The sequence below is a fragment of the Natator depressus genome, chromosome 1, assembly GCF_965152275.1.
Source record: "Natator depressus isolate rNatDep1 chromosome 1, rNatDep2.hap1, whole genome shotgun sequence".
In the NCBI taxonomy this organism is placed as follows: Eukaryota; Metazoa; Chordata; order Testudines; family Cheloniidae; genus Natator; species Natator depressus.
This window is the reverse complement of record NC_134234.1, coordinates 261640419-261661083: the sequence shown is the minus strand read 5'-3', so window position 1 is coordinate 261661083 and position 20665 is coordinate 261640419. Positions and strand designations below refer to the sequence as shown.

At 48.4% G+C, this 20665-nt stretch overlaps 1 protein-coding gene across 1 annotated transcript in view; it reads left to right on the top strand.

Annotated features, from left to right (window-relative positions):
- The window catches only part of LOC141980521 (solute carrier family 23 member 1-like), an 80404-nt gene that overhangs the window by 40736 nt on the left and 19003 nt on the right, over positions 1-20665 (top strand). Inside the window, exons 4-5 of the mRNA XM_074941811.1 lie at positions 6814-6973; positions 10243-10424. Coding sequence (XP_074797912.1) covers positions 6814-6973; positions 10243-10424 — 342 coding nt within the window. The remainder of the gene's footprint in view (positions 1-6813; positions 6974-10242; positions 10425-20665) is intronic.

Genomic DNA, 20665 nt, shown 5'->3' with positions numbered 1-20665 from the left:
TTCTGTTCATTAAAACACAACAATGCTAGCAACAAGACAAACACCACAGACAAACACAAAACATAGATCCATGGTATTCTGAGTTATTCTTCCACTGGCGCCAGCTTGCTTGTAGAGTCTAAAAACAAAAGAAACAATTTCCACCCCCCTGGTGGGGACAGATTATTGCTTAATAATAATACCACTTTCTTTTACAAATTTCCTTGCTAATTGCAGGAAAAACAGAAGAATTACCTCCAGGCTGTCCTTATTTTGTTCTATAGTCAGGCTGTTCTGTAGTCAAGCTAGTGAATTACCCCACTCACTGGTCATTTATGAAATTCATGAGGTGGTGTACCTCAGTTTCCCCTCTTGTGCAACAGACCATGTTTGCAATAGTTTCTCTGCTGTACCAAGTTTTAAGTTTATTCTCAGGTAATAGCTGAGACACAGCTTCAGATTTTAGCACTATACACACACAGAAAATTCTCTTTTGCCTAACATCCTTGCACTGTGATTACTCTTTTACACAACTGTACCCCGATTACACTTCCATCTTGTACAACTAGACACAACCAGGAGCAGCCAAGTTAAGTTCCAATAGAAACCCCTTACATCCTTTAGTGATTTTGATTACATTACCCAACAGTCAAATAATTTTGATCAGATCCTCTCTCTGCCTGCTGCCTGCAGCAGTCCCTTATAGATAATTTCTGTGGGAAAAGGGCCCATTTTCCCTCAGAATAGCTGTAAAGACTTCTGGGGACAGAAGCATAGTGGTGGTAGTAGCCACTCTACCTGACCCCCTTAGCCTAGACCATTTTTCCAGAAATTTACAGGAGTCCGGACTCTTCCTAAAATACATAAACTGAGCCGGCATTCCTTTAGGGAACTGTCCCGACTTAGACGTCTGGTTACCCATACAGGAGGACTTTACACACCAGTCACACAAGAAGGAAAGTCGGGTTCGTCAGAGCCATGCCCGGTGCAACACACAAAAGGAGCCCACAGGCTATTGCCTCAATCGCCCTTGCTTTCACACCAAGGGTTTTACCCAAGGTGCGGTGCGTCTGCGATTGTGCAGATTTCACTCACTCAGACCGTGGGGACAGGAACCCTTTGGTCAGCCGATCCCCTGACGGAGACGGCGCCCAGACTCAAACACACCACAGGGAGGACGGATAGACACAGAGACAAGACAGTCCTCAGTCCGGACAAAACACAGAAATAATTACCTGATCAGATTCCTGATGTCAGATCCCGGGATCCCTACCAGAACAGAGTGGGAACCAACAGGTTCGATGGCGTAGACTTCATTGTGGTCATGCACCCTTCTGTTCTGGCGGAGGACCGCTCGGGCCAAATGCCCAGGTGCCGGCTTGCCACGGCCATCCTAAGAACAGTCAGGAATCACGCGGCCCCAGTGAAGACGGTTGCCATCTCGGTGGAACCTCCAAATTGTCAAAGTTAGATTCAGGACTCACATAATTTGTCAGACCACTCTGTTTATTAGCAAAGCGCTTTGCTAATGCACCCAGATGTGAGCCCCTCTCTGAGGCTCAAGATAACTTATTTATACAGCTAAGCCAAAGCCAATTTAACATAAGAGACAAAAGAAAGCAGAAACTGACAAATAGTATGCAAATAAGATATGTATGTATAATGTTTACCAATCTCCTAGCTCAGTAGGAGCTCTAAGTTAATTAGTTTGAGGACCCATTGTCTCACACTCCTTAATGTTTCTCTTCCTGACAACTATATTTCAATAAACCCTTCAAGTAGCATTTCTTTAATGAATTATAATTTCAATATAATTCATTCTACTTTCACACCCGTAACATCGAATGTTTGGAAGAGAATAGACTGCCTGTGGACTTGTGCTTTGGAGTATCTGCTGATGGAACTTCTATCATCTAACATTGTTCAGCTCGTTACACATGAGGAGGAGGAACCTCTTGCTTCTGAAGATGACACAAAGTGCAGCTTCCCATGTGGAAGGCTAGTCTATGAATGCATCACTTATTTGGTGTTCTGAGGTACAGGCTCCCTGTAAAACCTGAAACCCCAGGTCCAGAAGGACTCTGTGATCAGTCCATCTGTGATGCCCATAGGCGTGCGCTGAACCCTGTAGCCAAACCCTTCACACCACCAAAGTATCCAGAGGGAACAGCCCTGGATAGCATGGAAGAGCCTACCGAGGGAGGAATTGCAGACAGTGGCATGGAGCCTGAAGTAGGGAGTACATGACCTGTTACCCCAGGAGATCCATCGATACCTAGGTGCTCTGGGTGAGAACTGAAGCCCATCATCTGGTTAACCTATGGCTCTCATAGAATATTAGCGTTGGAAGAGACTTCAGGAGGCCATCTAGTCCAATCCCCTGCTCAAAGCAGGACCATCTCCTGATGGTGCCTCTTGTGTTCCACAGATGGGTGTTGGGAGTGTGCTGCCCAGTACTGCAAATCCTTCTGTTATCCTCAAAGTTTAGTAGGACATTGTGCTTGTGTGTGTTATATTGCCTGTTTTTGTGGTATTCTTAATCAGAATATGAGCTCAAAAGTATATCTTGGCTGTATTATGTACCACCTTATGTTTATGCTGAAGTACTGGATAATGACATCAGATTTTTCTCAGGTGGGGAATGGCATAACTCTCTATTGGCAGGGGTGGCCAGCCTGTGGCTCTGCAGCAACATGCAGCTCTTCAGAAGTTAATATGCGGCTCCTTGTATAGGCACTGACTCCGGGGCTGGAGCTACAGGTGCCAACTTTCAAATGTGCCGGGGGATGCTCACTGCTCAACCCCTGGCTCTGCCGCTGGCCCTGCCGCCACTCCACCCTTCCTGCCCCTCCCCTGAGCCTGCTGTGCCCTCGCTTCTCCCCCTCCTCCCCAGAGCCTCCTGCACGCCATGAAACAGCTGATCGGGAGGGAGGGGGAGGCGCTGATCAGTGGGGCTGTCAGTGGGTGGGAGGCGCTGGGAGCGGGGCGGGGGTTGGGAGCTGTTGTGGGGGCTGCTAATGTATTACTGTGGCTCTTTGGCAATGTACACTGGTAAATTCTGGCTCCTTCTCAGGCTCAGGTTGGCCACCCCTGCTCTCTTGGGGTTTCCTGGCCCAGGACCTCTGGGCTGAGCCTCCAGGGGCATGTCTACAGCAGTGAGCCTCCCAGGCCAGTTAATAGACTTGGGCTAGCGAGGCTCATGCTAGAGCTCTTGAAGCTGCATAGCCAGTGCTTTGGAGCTGCAGCTTGGGCTGGAGCGTGGGGTCTGAAGCCCAAGGAGGGAGGTGGGCCACACTCCAGCCCAAGTTGCAACTTCAAAGCACTGGCTACGCAGCTTTTCTTAAGAGCTCTAGCATGAGCCTCGCTAGCCCAAGTTTATTGACTGGGCTGGGAGGCTCGCTGCTGTGGGCTGTGTAGACATTCCTTATGGAGCCCTGTTGAAAGGGTTACGACTAAGTTGGCTGCCAGAGCCCTCAGACCCAATTCCCAGAGTGCTTGGAGTCAGAGGTGGGGAGAGAAGGAACTAGAAATCCCTGCTGGGACTGGTTAAGGAGGTTTCTGCATGGGATGATCTGGATGAGCCGTCCACTGGACCAAAGTCAAGTCAGGGCTGCAGATTTTCTGTTTGGAAGCTGAGAAAGATGCGACATGGCTCAGGGAGTCCCTGCTAAATTCCCACTTCCCTGAAGGGAGTTTGTACAGCTGAGTCTTTAGCTGCTTGGACCAGGTATTTCCAGCACTGCAGTGATGAGAATCCACCAGGGAAAGATTTGACCAGCTACTGAGAGCCAGCTGAGACCACAGGAGGATTCCAGACCAGAGAACAGATGAGCCCAGTTGAGAGAGGACCCTGACCCACCCAGGGGTGGAGAAAAATGACGTTTATTTAAAAGCAGGCCCATGCCCCAGCACTGCAATATAGAATCCCAGGATGTTCAGCCTCAGCCTATCATTCACCTTGGGAAGCTGTTAGGGAGGAAGCAGGGGTTTGGAAAAGTTTGAGTGTGTTAGGAGGTGGGGAGTTGGTTTATTTACAAATGTTGGTTAACTATTAGTTAACCTTTTTAATCCTTTCCTTTACCATGTCCTATTTTCCTGTCTCTCCTCCCCTGTCCCAGTTACAGGGTTATGTTTGGTGTGTATCATTCTGTTGATGTTTGTTTTATTTACTTTATTGTCCCCCTGGGTACTGGACTTAGCACCCCTTGCCCGCTACAAACATGGCCATTAATTTCTCAGGGGACAGCGCCCCTGTGTATCTGGCACAGCAAGGAGTCATTTGAGGAACCATGAGTCAAGAAGAGGAACCCAGGACCTGACCTGTTCAAGAAGAGGGGAGAAGCTGCTCCAAATATTGGTCTTAGCAAGCACCAGGCAGAGAAGAGGGCTTAAGCTATGCCGGGGGGGGGGTTACACAGCATTTATATCATCATATTGTCAAGACCTGCTCTAAGCAGCATTATATGATGACATGGTGGTAAAACTCCCTGAGCCTAGTGTATGCTATTGCTCCCACAATAAGGAGCTCTGATGGCCCAGGACTGGTGCTGCAGCACCAGTGGGAGATTTTCAGAAAGAGCTCAGTGCGGATACTGCCTTGTTCTGTGGGATAACAAGGTAATAAAGCTTGGAGCAGGGGCTGAAGGGTGGGGTGGGGGCAAAAGAACAGGGAGGTCTGATTTAAGGAGAGAGTATCGGTATCCCACTAGCATGTAAATGAAGTCCCCATGGAGGCAATTTAACGCAGGTGGTAAAGGCCTAAAACAGATTAAGCTGTTTGCATACTGTCAGGCTGACGATTGTTTAATCTATGTAAAGTATGGATCCCAAGTTGAAAGGTGTTATAGAAGGCAAAGTACTATTATTTATTCAAAACTATAGTGTGTGTGTGTGTGGGGGGGGGAATTGGAGCATTTAGGCCAGCCTGGAAGTCCTGTGTTATCATTTGGCATTGTTACGTGAGAGACAAAGGGCTCAGTTTTCCTCTCCCGCTTCAGGGTACAAATAATTTCCGTTCGCTTTGGTGCAATCATGTGGAGATACCACAACACGTCTCCCCTTCTAGCTTCTGATAAGCCTACTGGGCCAGAAATATACAGAGAAGGGTCCAGTGGCTAGGGTTCTAGTCTGAGACTCTGGGGATCTAGGTTCTGCTCTGCCACAGGCTCCATGGGCAGGCCGCTTAATGTTTTCTGTGTCTCAGTTCCCCAGGTGTGTATTGGCAGTGATAGCACTTCCCTACGTCACAGGGGTGTTGTGAGGATGAATACAGTACAGATTGTGAAGAGCTCAAATACTACAATAATGGGGGCCACATAAGTACCTTAAATGGACAGAAGTGTGGGTGTTGCACTGGAAGGTTTGAGGGGCCACAGAATTAATTATATGCTAGTTGGGAGTGAAACCCTTGCAGTGAGTTTTTGGGTGAGGAGGTGGTATCCTCCTCTAGGAAACGCAATATTACCAGCCCCACCCACACAAAAATCATGTCAGCTCTGCCAAAGTCACAAGGTTGTTGGATTTTTTTTAAGTAAAAAAATTGAGGATCATTTATTTTCCTTCTGGCTTTCTGAGCCTTTAGAGTGCACTTGCTTCACGTTTCCATGATTTTCTCTGCAACTATGAGGGACAGAAACTTAATGAAAGCTGATATTTTCAGGCAGTCTCTTGATCCCTGAAACTGGATTTTTAAGAAAAATCCCAGCTATCACAATAAAATGGTGAGAGTTGCAACACTGGAAACCTTGTCAGAGAATTCTGGACTTGGTGCAATCTGCACTTTGGAGATGTCATGAACTGCATTCAGAGGGGATGACTCAGTCAAGGGCCATCACCCCAACATTCCTTCAATTTGGTGGCAGAATTTTAACCAGGGACTCTCAGCAGCCCCCTCCAGTAGATCACTGCTTCACTGAGAGTTACTTGTAGCCTGTTTACAGAGAATCAGGCTCCTTATTTAAGTCTCAGACTGGGTCTCTTTCCCCTCCCTTTTGCTGTTTCCTAGAGCTTCCCCCTCTGCCCAGTGACACTTAGCCACAAACTTCTGTCAGTCAGGTTTCAGAGTAGCAGCTGTGTTAGTCCGTATTCACAAAAAGAAAAGGAGTACCTGTGGCACCTTAGAGACTAACAAATTTATTTGAGCATAAGCTTTGAGCTGTAGCTCACGAAAGCTTATGCTCAAATAAATTTGTTAGTCTCTAAGGTGCCACAAATACTCCTTTTCTTTCTGTCAGTCACTCACTCTTTCTCTGCTTTGGTTCCTTTCCTTTTCTCGTCTCTCTTCCCTTGTTCTTTTACCATCTTGTAGCACAAAGATCTGATCCAAAACATACAGACACATGCTTTAAGATGACTGTTTTCCCTCCTTAAAAACTACCGCAAATAGGGGGTGAGGGATCCAAAGTTTGAATCCAGAAGCAGCATTTCCCAATTCTTGGGGTACTACTATTGTGTCAAAATACATACCAACTCTTGGGTATTGTTGGTGACAGGGTTCCCAGAAATAATCAGTGTTTTGAAGAGGAAATTGCCAAAGGCAAACGTGAGAGAGGCTGAATCCCCCTTTTGAAATAAAACTTTAGTGTAATTGTGTGGCTTAAAGACACCTCTTTGTTGTCAGGTCTCTGCTGAGACCTCTGGATTTCCCCTGACTCTCTGCATGCTGAGGTGCTTACTGATCCATCTCATCCACCCAAGTCAATTACTCTGAAATATCCTTTCTGTATCTCACTGGAGGAAGACAGTACTACTAACCAAATACTTCCCCTGCCCTGCCTGAGGTGGGGTTCCCAGAGATCAAATAGCTTAACTCTCTGCCCTCTGGCTTGTTTCCAGGTTGCCCATTCTCCAAGGAGGGACTTTTGCATTCTTGACTCCTTCCCTTGCCATGCTCTCCCTCCCTAACTGGAGATGCCCAGCGTGGACGCAGAATGCCAGCCAGGTGAATGCTACTTCGCCAGAGTTCATCGAGGTCTGGCAGTCAAGGATGCGAGAGGTAATCCCTGTGAGCTACTGCCAGAAGGGCAGCTATGAAAACCTGAGGTGTATCATCTGAATGGGCCTTGAGGTGTTAGAGGGAACATGAGATACCTGTTTACTTGTAAATACAAGGCTACGTTCTAACTTGCACCGCTGCAGACATCTGTGGTTTATAGACTTTGCTCATGAACTTGTTCCGAAGGCTGAGGAAATGCTGTTAGAGTATTTTATTTTCTGGGAAAACATATTCCATGTCAGGGCTGTTTCTGTGGTAACTAGTGACCATCCCAGAGCCATCTATGCTAGGAACCCCTCCCCCAGTGGAGCTCCACTATAGCAGTTCTCCTCCCCTGCTGTGGTTTCCTCAAACACCATCCCTCAATGGAGTGAATTCTTCAGCATGAAGAGGGTCCATAGAAAAGAATATACAGCCTAGAGCTGAATTACGCTTTCTGTGTAATCTCTACTGGGCTAGCTGGGGAATAATACACCTTGTTCAACCCCCAGCTCTTCCCTCCATGCCGATCTCCACCGAGGGAGGAGTTCCCCCCAGGAAGGGAAGGAGGAGGGTACTTCAGAGGTGGCTGATACTTCCATCCCCTTCTGCGGAGGTCCTTCCCTGTGTATTGATCTGAGAGATGTGATCCGAACCATTGTAGCTACTGGTCATGTTAGCAGAACATGGAGGACACAAATGATCATAAACAAGAAGGCAAAGAATATGGTCTGCTGGCTAAAGCATGGGGACTTGTAGTCAGGCCACCTGTGATCTTATCTCAGATCTGTCACTTAGTCACTGTTTGACCTTGAACAAGTTGCTTAGCTGCTCTGTGCCTCTGTTTTTCTGCCTGCTGGAGTGCTGTGAAACAGCTTATGTTTGTCAAGAGCTTTGAGATCGTGGCTGAAAGGTGCAGTGCAGTGCAGAGCATTGGTATTACGGTCACTGTTGACCCAAGTAGATACAGTGCAGTCACAGGATAACTGTTTTCTTGCCTTCTCATTTTGGTCAGTGGTTTTCAACCTTTTTTCATTTGCAGACCCCTAAAACATTTTCTAATGGAGGTGCAGACCCCTTTGGAAATGTTAGACATAGTGTGCAGACCCCAGGTTGGAAACCACTGATTCAGGGGTTTGAGCCTCAAGGTGTTAAAAACTTCATCTCACTGTAGGTGGTGGGAGTTGAGGGCACTCAGCACCTCACAGGGTCAAGCCTCATCATGAGAGCCAAGGTATCTAGTAATTCATTCATTATTTAGTGGGATTAACTAATAACTCATATGTAGGGTAAACACACACTGTTTAAATACACAACAGTTACCAAGCACACAAAGGTTGCATGGTGAGGAATGTGTCCTGCAGAGGAAAGCAATACTCAAATAAATCAGAAGCCTGGCTATCCGCATGCCCACTAGCCCTATCTCCTAATCTAAGTGCTGGTGTACTGTAGTTCCCTGGCTGTCTTCTCCTGATTATCTGAACATGTTTGGTATTGCCCAACTGATTCTGATAATTAAGGAGTTTATTGTACTGGTCTGCCTGTGACTATATTTGCAACCCACAGAGAGAAACAGAAGGGACTTCCAGGTCATCCAGCATTTAGAAATTAAATTTTTCTATTTAAATTTTCAGTGTTCAGCTGAAGATTCCCTTTGCTTTGTTATACCAATAAAATAAAAACCAGCAGGATCTTATTCAAGGGAAGAAGGCAAAATGCCACATTTATTGTGAACACAGAAAGAATCCTAGTAAGCAGTTAGTTATAGCTATAACATTCCATTCAATTTCATATTTATTCACACACACACACACACACACACACAGGTTCTGCAAGGTTGTTATCATAGTTACCAGCCTTAGAGTTGCTCGTGCCAAGCCACTGGCTAGGTGGCCTGGACACCAGGAGGGAGCAGGGCCTTGTCAGATGCTCATCTGATGCTCCTGGAAGTTGGCTTGCAGAATCAGACCCCAAAGTTCTCAGTTTCTAGAGTCCATTTTTATAGGAATTTATTCCTATGCCAGTCTATGGCAATTGCTTCCTCATGCTGCTGCTGAATCAATCAGCAGATTGCACATTCCTGATGGCTCCATGCTGCCAGATGTTATCTTGTTCTTCGGTTCTCCCATCCTTGAGGCTGTTGGGTGGATTCCAGTTTGCCCTCCGGGGGTCCTCTGGTTGTCTCCACTCTGTGCATTCTTCGGCCGATCAATACTGAACTCCTGGGCTGGCACCTCCCTGATCATTCAGTTATTATCCACACCAAGCATCCACCCACATACGTCCTCTATCTCTATTTTAATCACAATTGTGAACAAAGCTAGATAAATACAACAAAAGGGCAGGGAGTCTGTGTGCTGTTTCTGTTGTTACAGAGTATCGCTTTGAGTCTCTCCCTATGTGAGGAGTAGTTGTTACAAAGTATTGCTTTGAGAACAGACACTGTCATAGGATATACTAACACAATTAGCAGCTTGCAAGTTTCACACAGAGAAGGAGAGAAACAGTAAAACCAAGAGACCTCTTAATTAGTAATACCCTGGAATTTAAACTATGGTGAGTCTCATTTGTGATTTTAATACAGAACTTCTTTAATATGATCCAACAGCTTCCCTGGCTGAGCCTCAGGAGATCAGAGCACTGGCTTGTCACGCAATCACTGGACCTGACTCTGCAAACCTTGACTCATGCGAGTCTGCATCTGCAGGCTCACGGCCCTGATCAGGACCTGACTAGAAATGAGTTAGGTGGGCACACATTCTAGTTCCCCCATGAGGTGCTTTGGCAGAGCCAGGTGAAAATTCAAGGCTAGAACAGTGGAGTTGGTTGATCAGGACTAAGGTGCTGGAAGAGCTGGGTTAGGATTGTTTGTGCAGTATCTGACCCTTGGTCAATGCCCATAATAGTAATTACTACTTAATTTCCCTTTAATGAACACTAACCTGTGCTCAAAGTCTTTAATAAAGGATGGGTAGATGCCAGGTTGACTTGATTCTGTTTAGAGCTCTTGGGCTTCTGGCAGTCCAGCTCCCCTTGGACAGCTGGCAATTAGGGAGGTAGAATCAGAGGAGGTAAGTCAGGTGGAGAGTTAATGGGCCTGCATTCTTGTGTGAGTGTTGCCCTCATTTAAGGTTTGAGCCAACTCCCATTGAAATCTGTGGAAAGACTCTCCCTGACTTCAGTGGGAGTTGAATCATGGCCCATAAGGTGCTTTGAGCCCACCTAACTAAAATGGACTAACTCAGAAAGAAAGTCTTTAAATCTCTGCTTTCTTGCCCTCTGTTTTTCAGTTGCAGGGAGCCATCATGGTCGCTTCCTGTTTCCAAATATTTGTTGGATTTTCTGGCCTGATTGGATTTCTGATGCGATTCATTGGTCCCTTGACCATTGCCCCAACCATAACCTTGGTTGCGCTGCCTCTCTTCAACTCTGCAGGAGATGAGGCTGGCTCACATTGGGGCATATCAGCCATGTAAGTAACACTTCACCTTCGCAAAACTGGGGTCAGATTAATGGGATAAATAGTCTAAATCAGAAATTGGATCAGGTATTACATGCTGGTGGGGAAATGACCTCTGGATTCTAAATGCACTGTTAAATGGTGACAGGGTACTGAGCGTTGCACAAGACACCGATGGGAACACAGACCCTGCCCCAAAGAGATTATAGCCTTTACGTTTACACACATACCACAAACAGAAAATGCATTTGATTTTTAAAATTCCACACCAGCAACAAACAAGCTAATTGTCATTTTTGTGTGGCATCTTCAGTGTACAAATGCTCTGTCATAGTCGTTCTGTTACATGTGTGCATATATATGTATGTGTAACAGTGTGAGACTCACCCCTGCGGAGCCTCTTGCTGGTCTCTCAGGGAATTAGCTCTTCCAGCCTCCGGAGCACCCTCTGCAGGCCAGTGTCCCGCTTGCCACTGGCCCCCATGTCCCTCCCAGACCCCAGTGCCCCTTTCCCTGGGGTGCTGCTCCCTGGGTCTCCCCTCCCCAATGAACCCTCACCTCACTTCAGTCTTTGGCTACTTCCCAGTCACCATCTAGCCCCCATTCACTGGGGCAGACTGCAGTGTATAAGCCAATCATCACAAGCAAGGGGGGTTTGGACCTGCTGCCTCTGCCTACCCGTGGGCTGCCCCCTGCAACCCCAGTACCTATCTTAGGCCATCTGCCAGGCCTTCAGCCTGGGGCTTTTCCAGTCTGGAGCCTCCCAGTTCCTCTGGCCTTTCCCAGCCCTGCTTCACCTTAGGTACCCAGGTATGCTCCCCAGCAGCCAGGCCCTTCTCCGTCTAAATGTAGAGAGAGACTTTGCCTGCTCCCGGCCCACTGGTCTCTTATAAGGGCCAGCTGAGCCCTGATTGGGGCGTGGCCACAGCTGAGCCTGCTTCCCCCAGTCAGCCTGGGAACTGCTTGCTCCCAACCACAGCCCTCTCCTGGGCTGTTTTAAGCCCTTTAAGGCCAGAGCGGGTGACCAGTGGGTATGTGAGTATGTATTACCCACAAAAACTACATTAAAAGAACATTATTAAGGTTGCAAAGTCAAGCAGTCAGAAGTTAGGAAATGCCAGAATTAAGGTTGCCTGTGCAATCTTAATTCAGCCCCCTTGTTCGTATGCATTATGAGAGTCTTCAATTACACGATCCTTGTGTGTGTAGGCTCGGGGGAATACCAAAGAAACCCCCTTTTTGAAGTTAAAAGCTACATTGCTGGAACTACATAAAAATGAGGAAGTTGGTTAAACAGAAATTAGAAGGAACAGTCATGAATGAGATGCCTGCAAGCTGAATGAAAACTAGTTAAAAACACTATAATAGAGGCTCATGCTAAATGTATACCCAATTTTTTTAAATAAATAGTAAGAGTACTAAGTGCCACATGTCTACACAGAGTAAAAGAGGCAGTTAAAGGTTAAGAGACATCCTTTAAAATGGGAAGTAAAATCCTAGTGAGGAAAATAGAAAGAAGCATCAGCTCTGGGAAGTCAAGTGTAAAAGTATAATTAGGCAAAAAAAGAAGTTGAAGAGCAACTAGCAAAAGACACAAAAATTAAAACCAACCAACTTCAGAAGCAGGAAGCCTGCCAAACAGTCAGTGGGGCCACTGGACTATAGAGGTGCTAAACGAGCACACAAGGAAGACGAGGCTGTTGTGGAGAAGCTAAATGAATTCTCTGCATTAGTTTTCACTGTGAGGAAAATTCTCATACCTGAGCCATTCTTTTTAGGTGACAAATCCGAGGAACTGTTTCAGATTGAGGTGTCAGCAGAGGAGGGTTTAGAACACATTGATAAACTAAACAGTAATAAGACACCAGGGCCAGATGGCATTCACCCAAGAGTTCTGAAGGAACTTAAATACAAAACTGCAGAACTACAAACTGTGGTTTATAACCTATCGCTTGAATCAGCCTCTGTACCGGATAATTGGAGGATACCTAAGGTAATGCTGATTTTTTAAAGAGAGATACAGAGGCGATCCTGGCAATTACAGGCTAGTAAGCCTAGCTTCAGTACTGGGCAAACTAGTTGAACCTATAGTAAAGAACAGACGTATCAGATACCTAAATGAACATAGTATGTTGGGGGAAGAGTCAGCACAATTTTTGTGAAGGAAAATCATGCCTCACCAATCTAATAGAATTCTTTGAAGGTGTCAGCAAGCGTGTAATGGTGATCCAGTGGATATAGTGCACTTATATTTTCAGAAAAGCTTTGACAAGTTCCTACACCAAAGGCTCTTAAGCAAAGTAAGCAGTTATGGGAATCGGTAACTAGTTAAAAGCCATGAAGCAAAGGGTAGGAATAAATGGTTGGTTTTCACAGTGGGCAGAGGTAAATAGCAGGGACCTCCAAGATTCTGTAGTGGAACCAGTGCTGTTCCACATATTCATAAATGATCTGGAAAAGGCAGAAAACAGTGAGGGGCAAAGTTTGCAGATGATACAGAATTACTCAGGATAGTCAAGTTCAAAGCTGAGTGCGAAGAGTTACAAAGGGAAAACTGGGTGACTGGGCAACAAATTGGCAAATTGAAATTCAGTGTTGATAAATGCAAAGCAATGAACATTGGAAAACATAATCCTAACAATCCATACAAAATGATGGTGTCTAAATGAGTTTTTACCATTCAAGAAAGACATCTTGTAGTCACTGTGGATAGTTCTCTGAAAACATCTGCTCAGTGTGTAGCAGCAGTCAAAAAAGTGAACAGAATGTTTGGAACCATTAGGAAAGGGATAGATAATAAGACAGAAAATATCATAATGCCTCTATATTAATCCCTGGTATGCCTACACTTTGAATACTTCATGCAGTTCTGGTCGTCCCATCCTAAAAAAGATATATTGGAATTGGAAAAAGTAGAGATAAGGGCAACAAAATGATTAATGGTGTGTAACAGCTTCCATACAAGGAGAGATTAAAAAGACGGGGACCGTTCATCCTAGAAAAGCTAAAACGAAGGGGCTATGATAGAGATCTATAAAATTATGAATGGGATGAAGAAAGTGAGTAAGAAAATGTTATTGATCCCTTCATATAACACTGGAACCAGGGATCACCCGGTGAAATTAATAGGCAGAAGAAAGTACTTCACATAATGCACAGTCAGCCTGTGGAACTCATTGCCAGGGGATGTTTTGAAGGCCAAAAGTATAATTGGGTTCAAACAAGAATTAGATAAGTTCCTGGAGGACAGGTCCAACAATGGCTATTAGACAAAATGGTCAAGGATGCAACCCCATGCTCTGGTGTCCCTAGACCTCTGACTGCCAGAAGCTGAGACTGGACAACAGAGAATGGCTCGCTCTATAATTGCCCTGTTCTTTTCATTCCCTCTGAAGCATCTGGTGATGGCCACTGTGCGAAGACAAGACACTGGGCTTGATGGACCATTGGTCTGACCTAGTATGGCCGTTCTTATGATCACATATTTTTCCCCATAGGAACCTGCCTCATTCATTGTACAGGATGGTGCTCACTTAACGAGTAGCTATTCAATATTGTGTTGTCTTCTCATTGCTCAATAGTGTGGCCCTAGTCTTTATTTCCTGCACACTATTCAAGCCCTACTCTGCAGAGAGAATTATTTATTTTCCCATGGACTTTTCTGTGGAGCTCATCACTATAGTATCTGAGTGTTTCACAAATTCTAATGGATTTATTTTCACTACACCACAGTGAGATGAGGGGCTGTTATCCCCATTTTATGGCTGGGGAACTAAGGCCCAGAGAGATCAAATTAAAAAGTGTCCACTAAGTCTGGGTTCCCAATTTGAGACACCTGGGACTTGATACAGGTCCCAGTGACTTCAGTTGTAGCTGTGAGTGCTCAGCATTTCTGAAAACAGATGTTGGGATCTCAAGTCAGGCATCCAAAAATGACACAGCCACTTAGTGTCTACCTGTGAAAGGTCTGGATTAAGTGACTTTCCCAGCATCATATAACTCTGTGGCAGAGGCAGGGTTAGCATCCAGTTCACCAGGACAGCATTCAATTGCTCAACCATGAGACCATCCTTTCTTTTCCTGCAATCTCCTGCCTCTTTCACTACACACCTTGCAATTCAGCTGGTCCATCCTGTACCATGCCTAGAGAACACCTTCATGCACTCATGTTTCACTCCATCGACTTCCTCTCCCTTGTGTCCTCCCCTGACGCCAAGTGGTGGGACCTGATGCCACCTGAGGAGGGCAAGGAACTCCATGGGGCTAGCCTATACTCTACTCTAATGTCACGGCCTGCCAGGGATATTAATTGGAAGCTCCTCGACAGAGCTGAGAGCACAGGCATATGCCTGGCATGGTTCACAGGCTCCACCACAGCTGTCCCTTTTGCGGTGAGAGGGAGACCCTTTCACATGTCTATGCAGGGTGCATCAGGTGGCAGCCCCTCTTCCGACTCCTTCAGAACCTCTGACTTAGGTTCTGGCTGTACTTTCCCCATACCTCCTGATCTGTGCTCCCCCACAAAGTTGCAGAATCTCCTCATCAACCTATTCCTGGGGCTGGCCAAGATGGCCATCCATCCCTCCAGGAAGAGGAAGGCGGATGGGGGAAATACTCTGCAACTGTGGGGCCTATTTCCATTTCCTTGTTCGATCACGCCTCCAGGCTGAGTTCCTCTCCGTGGTGTCCACTGACTCCTTCAGTGCCTTTGAAAAGCAGTGGGTGCCGTCAGAATTCTCTGCTTGATTGCTTCTTTTGGTTCTCTGATTTTCAACCAATGACCTCACTCCTGTTCCTCTCTGCCCCTCCCCCCTGCATTGTCCCACTCCCTCACTTGTAGCTTGGGCTTAGCAGCTTCTCCCCCTTAGCTGGGGGTGGGAGGCCTTTAGCTTTGGGCAAGTCAAGACCCACCTGTCCCAGATCTACACCTTCCAACTTCTGCAACCATTGTAGCAGGGGGTCCTACAGACAACAGCCCTGATTCATCCCCAGAACAGGTCCACCCTGTGCACTGAATGAGGCTAGGGTCCTATGGGAAAAAAGAGCATGTAACTATAGGCTCTATTATAATGCATATGCATAGGGGGCTGAATTAAGGTTGCACAGGCAGCCTTACTGCTGGCATTTCCGAACTTCTGAGTGCTTAAATTTACAATCTTAATGTTTTAATATTCTGCCCTGTCCCCATCAACCTGTCCTTGTCTTGGTCCCATTCACCTAGCCAGTACGAGGCGCCACTCCTCAGGATTCTCATCCCAGGCCTAGCCTCCTTGCCTAGCTAGTCTTAGTCCCCTCACTCCTGGCTCTTTGTCTCTCTCCCTCATGTGCACAGACTGGCTCTGTCCTACCTTCTCTCCCCAGGGTCCTCATCCAATCTGTCCCCCCCAACACTTCCTCCCCATCCTTGTCCCAGTCTTTGCCCAGCCAGTTCTAGTTCTCCCTGCACAGCCCAGATTCTTGTTAGATCTGTCCTGTCCCTGTCCCCCGCCACCCCCGGTCCCCTCCACCAGATTCCTAGCCCCAGTCTCCTTGTCCTGCCAATCCTAACCTCCCTCCAATTCCTAGTCTCTTCTTGGTCTTCCTGCCCCTTCCTCCAAGACAACTAGCTCTTATTCCTTCCTCTGTTTCCCTCACTGGCTCCTAGTCTACCAACTTCCTCTGTCCTGCCACTCTCTAGTGCCAGTCTCACTAGACCCCCTTGTCCCAATCTACTCCTTTCCCTCCCTGCAGGTATGGCTCTTGTCCCCTCTCCAATTGCATCAGATGGCTTCCTCCTCCACAGTGCCTGGATGCCAGGGGGGAGGGGTGGCACTGAGAGTACAGGAGAGACAGGCTCCCTTCTCTCCATTCTGGTGCCCAGCTTCACCCTGGCCCAGAGCAGCTGGGAACATCCTTTTCAGGGCAACTTTATCTTTGTCCCTGTATGCCTAGGTGAAAGCCTGCTCTGTTGCTCTGTGGGCATGGTGCATATGCTGTCAGGTCAGCACTAGGAGCTGAGAGAGGCTGGAGCATGCTCAGTGAGGATATAATCTTCAGAAATGTTAACTGCTAAAATCAAATAACTTTCTAATGAGTATATGCAAACTGTAATCTTTTTTCCCCAAAGGCTAATAACTTGGCTACATTTGGGTGGATTTTCACAGGATGGCAAAAGGCACCTTCCTGACCCAACGGCCAAATTTCAAAGCATGGTCATGCTGGAGCTGTTCAAAGAAAAGGTTTTCAGAACTTTTTACTATGGGTAAAACAACTTAATTTCCCTAGCCTCATTCTTGGAAACGGCTGATCTGTTTTAGCTGAAATTTTTCAAACATAGGCATCCTGAGTCAGACAACCAGCATGCAAAACTTCAGCCTGAATGATTGTAGGTTGTTTTCGGTTGCTTATAAAGTTGGCCAGTCTTATAATAGGAGGTGTTGGGTTACCTTAACAGGCAGTACTACCAGCTCCACCTAAAATACCATTTTTCAAACAATTCATAAACCTACCAACAATCTTCATTGGTTCAAGTGCACAAAAGACGTCCGTGAACAAAAGGGCAGATATGTTGGGTTCTGTAGCTTTAGAAATTGGGAAAAAGAAACCAGTGTCTGTGAGAGCTTTTCATGCCTAACCAGTGTCATGGAGTCACCGGGTGATAATCTGGAACGACTCCATATGAAGCCAGTCAGGACTCTGGGGGATCCTCCTCTCTCTGAGCAGACTGTCTCCAGGGCAAGAAGCTTAACAGCTTCGACCTTCTTGAGTCTGACCTTGGAGCATTCAGCATCCCATTCCACACCGTGCGCTTCCCACAGCGAGTCCGCACCGGCGGGGCTCCTGGGGAAGCCAGAGGGCCCTGCACCCCACCTCCGCAGTCAGATGTGATTCTCGGCCAGCCAGTAAAACAGAAGGTTTATTAGACGACAGGAACATGGCCTAAAACAGAGCTTGTAGGTCCAGAGAACAGGACCCCTCAGTCCGGTCCGTCTTGGGGGGCAGGGAGGCCAGAGCCCCATCTGGGCCTCCCTCCATTTCCCCAGCCAGCTCCAAACTGAAACTCTCCCGCCCCTCCTCTCACCTTTGTCTCTTTCCCAGGCCAGGAGGCCACCCGATCTCTTTGTTCTCCAACACCTTCAGTTGGCACCTTTGTAGAGGAGGGGCCCAGGCCATCAGTTGCCAGGAGACAGGGTGTCGGCCATTCTCTGTGCAGACACCATCACACTGGGCTTCTAGGGCTCTGCAACAATCACACACCCTTATCCCATCACTGGCACCAGTTGTCACAGAGTCACCGGACAATGCTTTGGAACTACTCCATACGAAACCAGTCAGGACTCTGGGGGAGCCTCCCAGTCTACTGACAGAGGAGGCTCCCCCAGAGTCCTGACTGGCTTTGTATGGAGTAGTTCCAGAGCATTGCCCGGTGACTGTGTGACAACTGGTGTTAGAGGTGGGTTCTACTGCACCCCGTGAATGGCGCTTCTTGCAGTAAGTGACTGGGGAGCAGTAAAACGAAGGGGGATTAATGAGGACCAGGCATGCTGAAGGCTCAGAGAGGAGTGGTTTCGGGGGGCGGAGGAGCTACCCTTAACCCCTGGGAGTGTGACGAGCAAGAAGGACTGTTGCAGTAACGGCTCTTCCTGGGGACTGCGGTGAGCAGTCTCAGGGGTGGAGAAGTCTGCGGCTTGACCCTGGGAGAGAGGTGGTGACCTGGAGAAGGGCTGGCACACTAGGGGCTCTTCCTTGAAACCATGGGGAGCTGAGAGCGCACAGGCCTGCGAGTCCACAGCAACTTGGGAGCAGCGAAGTGATGGCCTATCACCATCTCCTTAAGAAGGACATTGTAAACCTGTGCAAAAAGAGAGGGTTACGGGTTGGAAAGTTCACCAAAGCACAGTTAGTCATGTAGCTGGAAAATGATGACCTCCCTAAGGAGCAGATTCCTGACCCAGATGGGGCTACAAGAGGATCTGGGAGCAGCTGGAGCAGTAACCAGGCATCCCCAAGACTCCTGTCCCCGACTAGACGGGGGTCTTCATGATCGGGGTCCCATCAGGGGGTCAGACACAGATGGGACTGGAGCTGAGTCCAAAGGAGCAAGAGGACCATGAGAGACAGCGAGAGCCCAAGAAAGAGCTGCAGAAGAAGCAGCAGTAGCAGCATGAACTGGCGATGGTGGAGCAGAGAGGCATAGGGGACTTCCTAGGGGTGAGTGGGGATAGACCCTGGGGTGCCAGTTCCTCAGGGAACCTTGATACTAAATTGCTGCCCCTGGTTAAGGAGTGGGGGGATGTGGATGCCTACCTCACTGCCTTCAAGCAGGCTGGTGATTTGAATCAGGGGGACCCTGCGGGAAAACCCCCGGTATCTAGCTCCCTTGCTGGGTCCCAAAGACATAGATGCCATCAGCCAGATGGGTGGGGTGGTGGACAGGCTTCCACTCTTGGCCCCAACCTATATGTCTTAGCGTGGAGTTTCCTGGGCTCAGGCCCCTCAGAGCCCCAGTGGGAGTGGAAGGTGATGGTCAATGGGGAGACATTCCTGGGGTGGCGACATGCTGGGACAGAGAGAACTGTTGTCAGGCCCCGGGTGGTGTAGGCCCACCAGATGCTGAGGGGCTTTGTGAACTGGGTGAAGGTCCCAGGTATGAAGCCCCTCTCCCTGCCTATGGCCCAGATCCCTGTGAAGACACAGGAGGGGTCGGGCTGGCTGGTAGTTGGGGTTCTCCAGGATATCAACTGTAAGGTCCTGTTGGGGGATGACTGTCTCTCTTTGGGACAGGATCCAGGCCGAGCTCCTGTAATGGCCGAGGATTTGAATTTGAATCCAGGGAAACAATTGGCTAAGATGGAAATGGTCAGTGAAAAGGCAAATGACCTGGCTGGCTGGTGGGAGGAGCTGCTAAACTCGGGATACCTGCCTGCCTGTAATCAGTCCCCTGGGGCAGAGTGGGATGGAGAGATGCTCCCTACCCCCGTGCACACCTGAGAGGGTGCTCACGCTGGCTCTGATGCTGTGACCAAAGCAGCGAGCTCGCTGCCTGCCCCCACTGGGACAGCAAAGGTAGCGCTGAGCATGGGGGGAACGGAGACCCCAGCTGAGTGTGGGGAGACACAGGCAGGGCAGGACGGCTGCCAACCAGGTTTACTTGGTCCAGAGGGGCTGCTGGGAAGTGATCCCATGGCAGGGAGGGAGTTACCAGGGACAGGGCTCAGCAAGGCTGTGACCCCAGCCCAGCCAGCAAGAGGGAACAGGTCCCCATCCCTTCTCCAGCAGCTGAATTCCAGACTGAGCTGCAGAAGGAGAAGCTGAGGGAACTTGCTGGCCACCGTGCTTCCCTTGGGGAAGGCTGCAGGGAAAGATTCCTGTGGGAGAAGGGATTTCTGTACCGGGAATGGGCTCCCCCGGGGGAAGCAGAACTGTGGAGGATCAGGAGGCAGCTAGTGGTGTCCCAGAAGTATCGCCGCAGGCTGTTGTACCTGGCCCATGATGTCCCTCTCTCAGGACACCAGGGGATTCATTGTCCCAGGCAGCGGCTGCTGCAGAACTTTTACTGGCCCGGAGGCTGTGACGCAGCCCAGCAGGTCCTGCGACCCCTGCCAGAGGGTGGGGAAGGCCCGGGAGAAGGGTGAAGCTCCCTTGAGACCCCTGCCCATCATAGAGGAACCTTTCCAGAAGGTGGAGAAGATCAGAGATTGGCCTGTTCCCCAGACCAAGAAACGGGTCCAGGCCTTTATTGGGTTGGCTGGGTATTACCGGAGTTTGTACCCCCTTGAGCTCCCTAGCTGCCCCCATCACTGAGCTATGTAAGAAGGGGAAGCCAGATGAGGTGGTCTGGACCAAGCAGTACCAGAGGGCTTTCTGTGCACTGAAGGAGGCTCTAATCCAGGGCCCGGTAAATCTGGTAAACCCGGACATTGCCAAGACCTTTACAGTGTTCACTGACGGCTCAGACGCAGGGCTGGGTGTGGTGCTGATGCTAAGCGGGAGAGACACCCCATCGGGTACCTGAGCAAGAAGCTGCTGCCCCGGGAGCAGAACTATGTGGCCATAGAGAAGAAATGCCTGGCCATGGTGCAGGCCCTTAAAAAGCTGCAGCTGTATCTATTTGGGCGGCGCTTTAGGTGTATACTGACCACTCTGCCCCGACGTGGCTGTATCAAATGAAAGGGGTTGATGCTGAGATGCTGGTGACAGAGACACCTGGTCAGAGGGTGGCCAAGGTCAAGATGGGGACTCTTAACCAAGAGAGCCCGAATCACAGCCCTCCA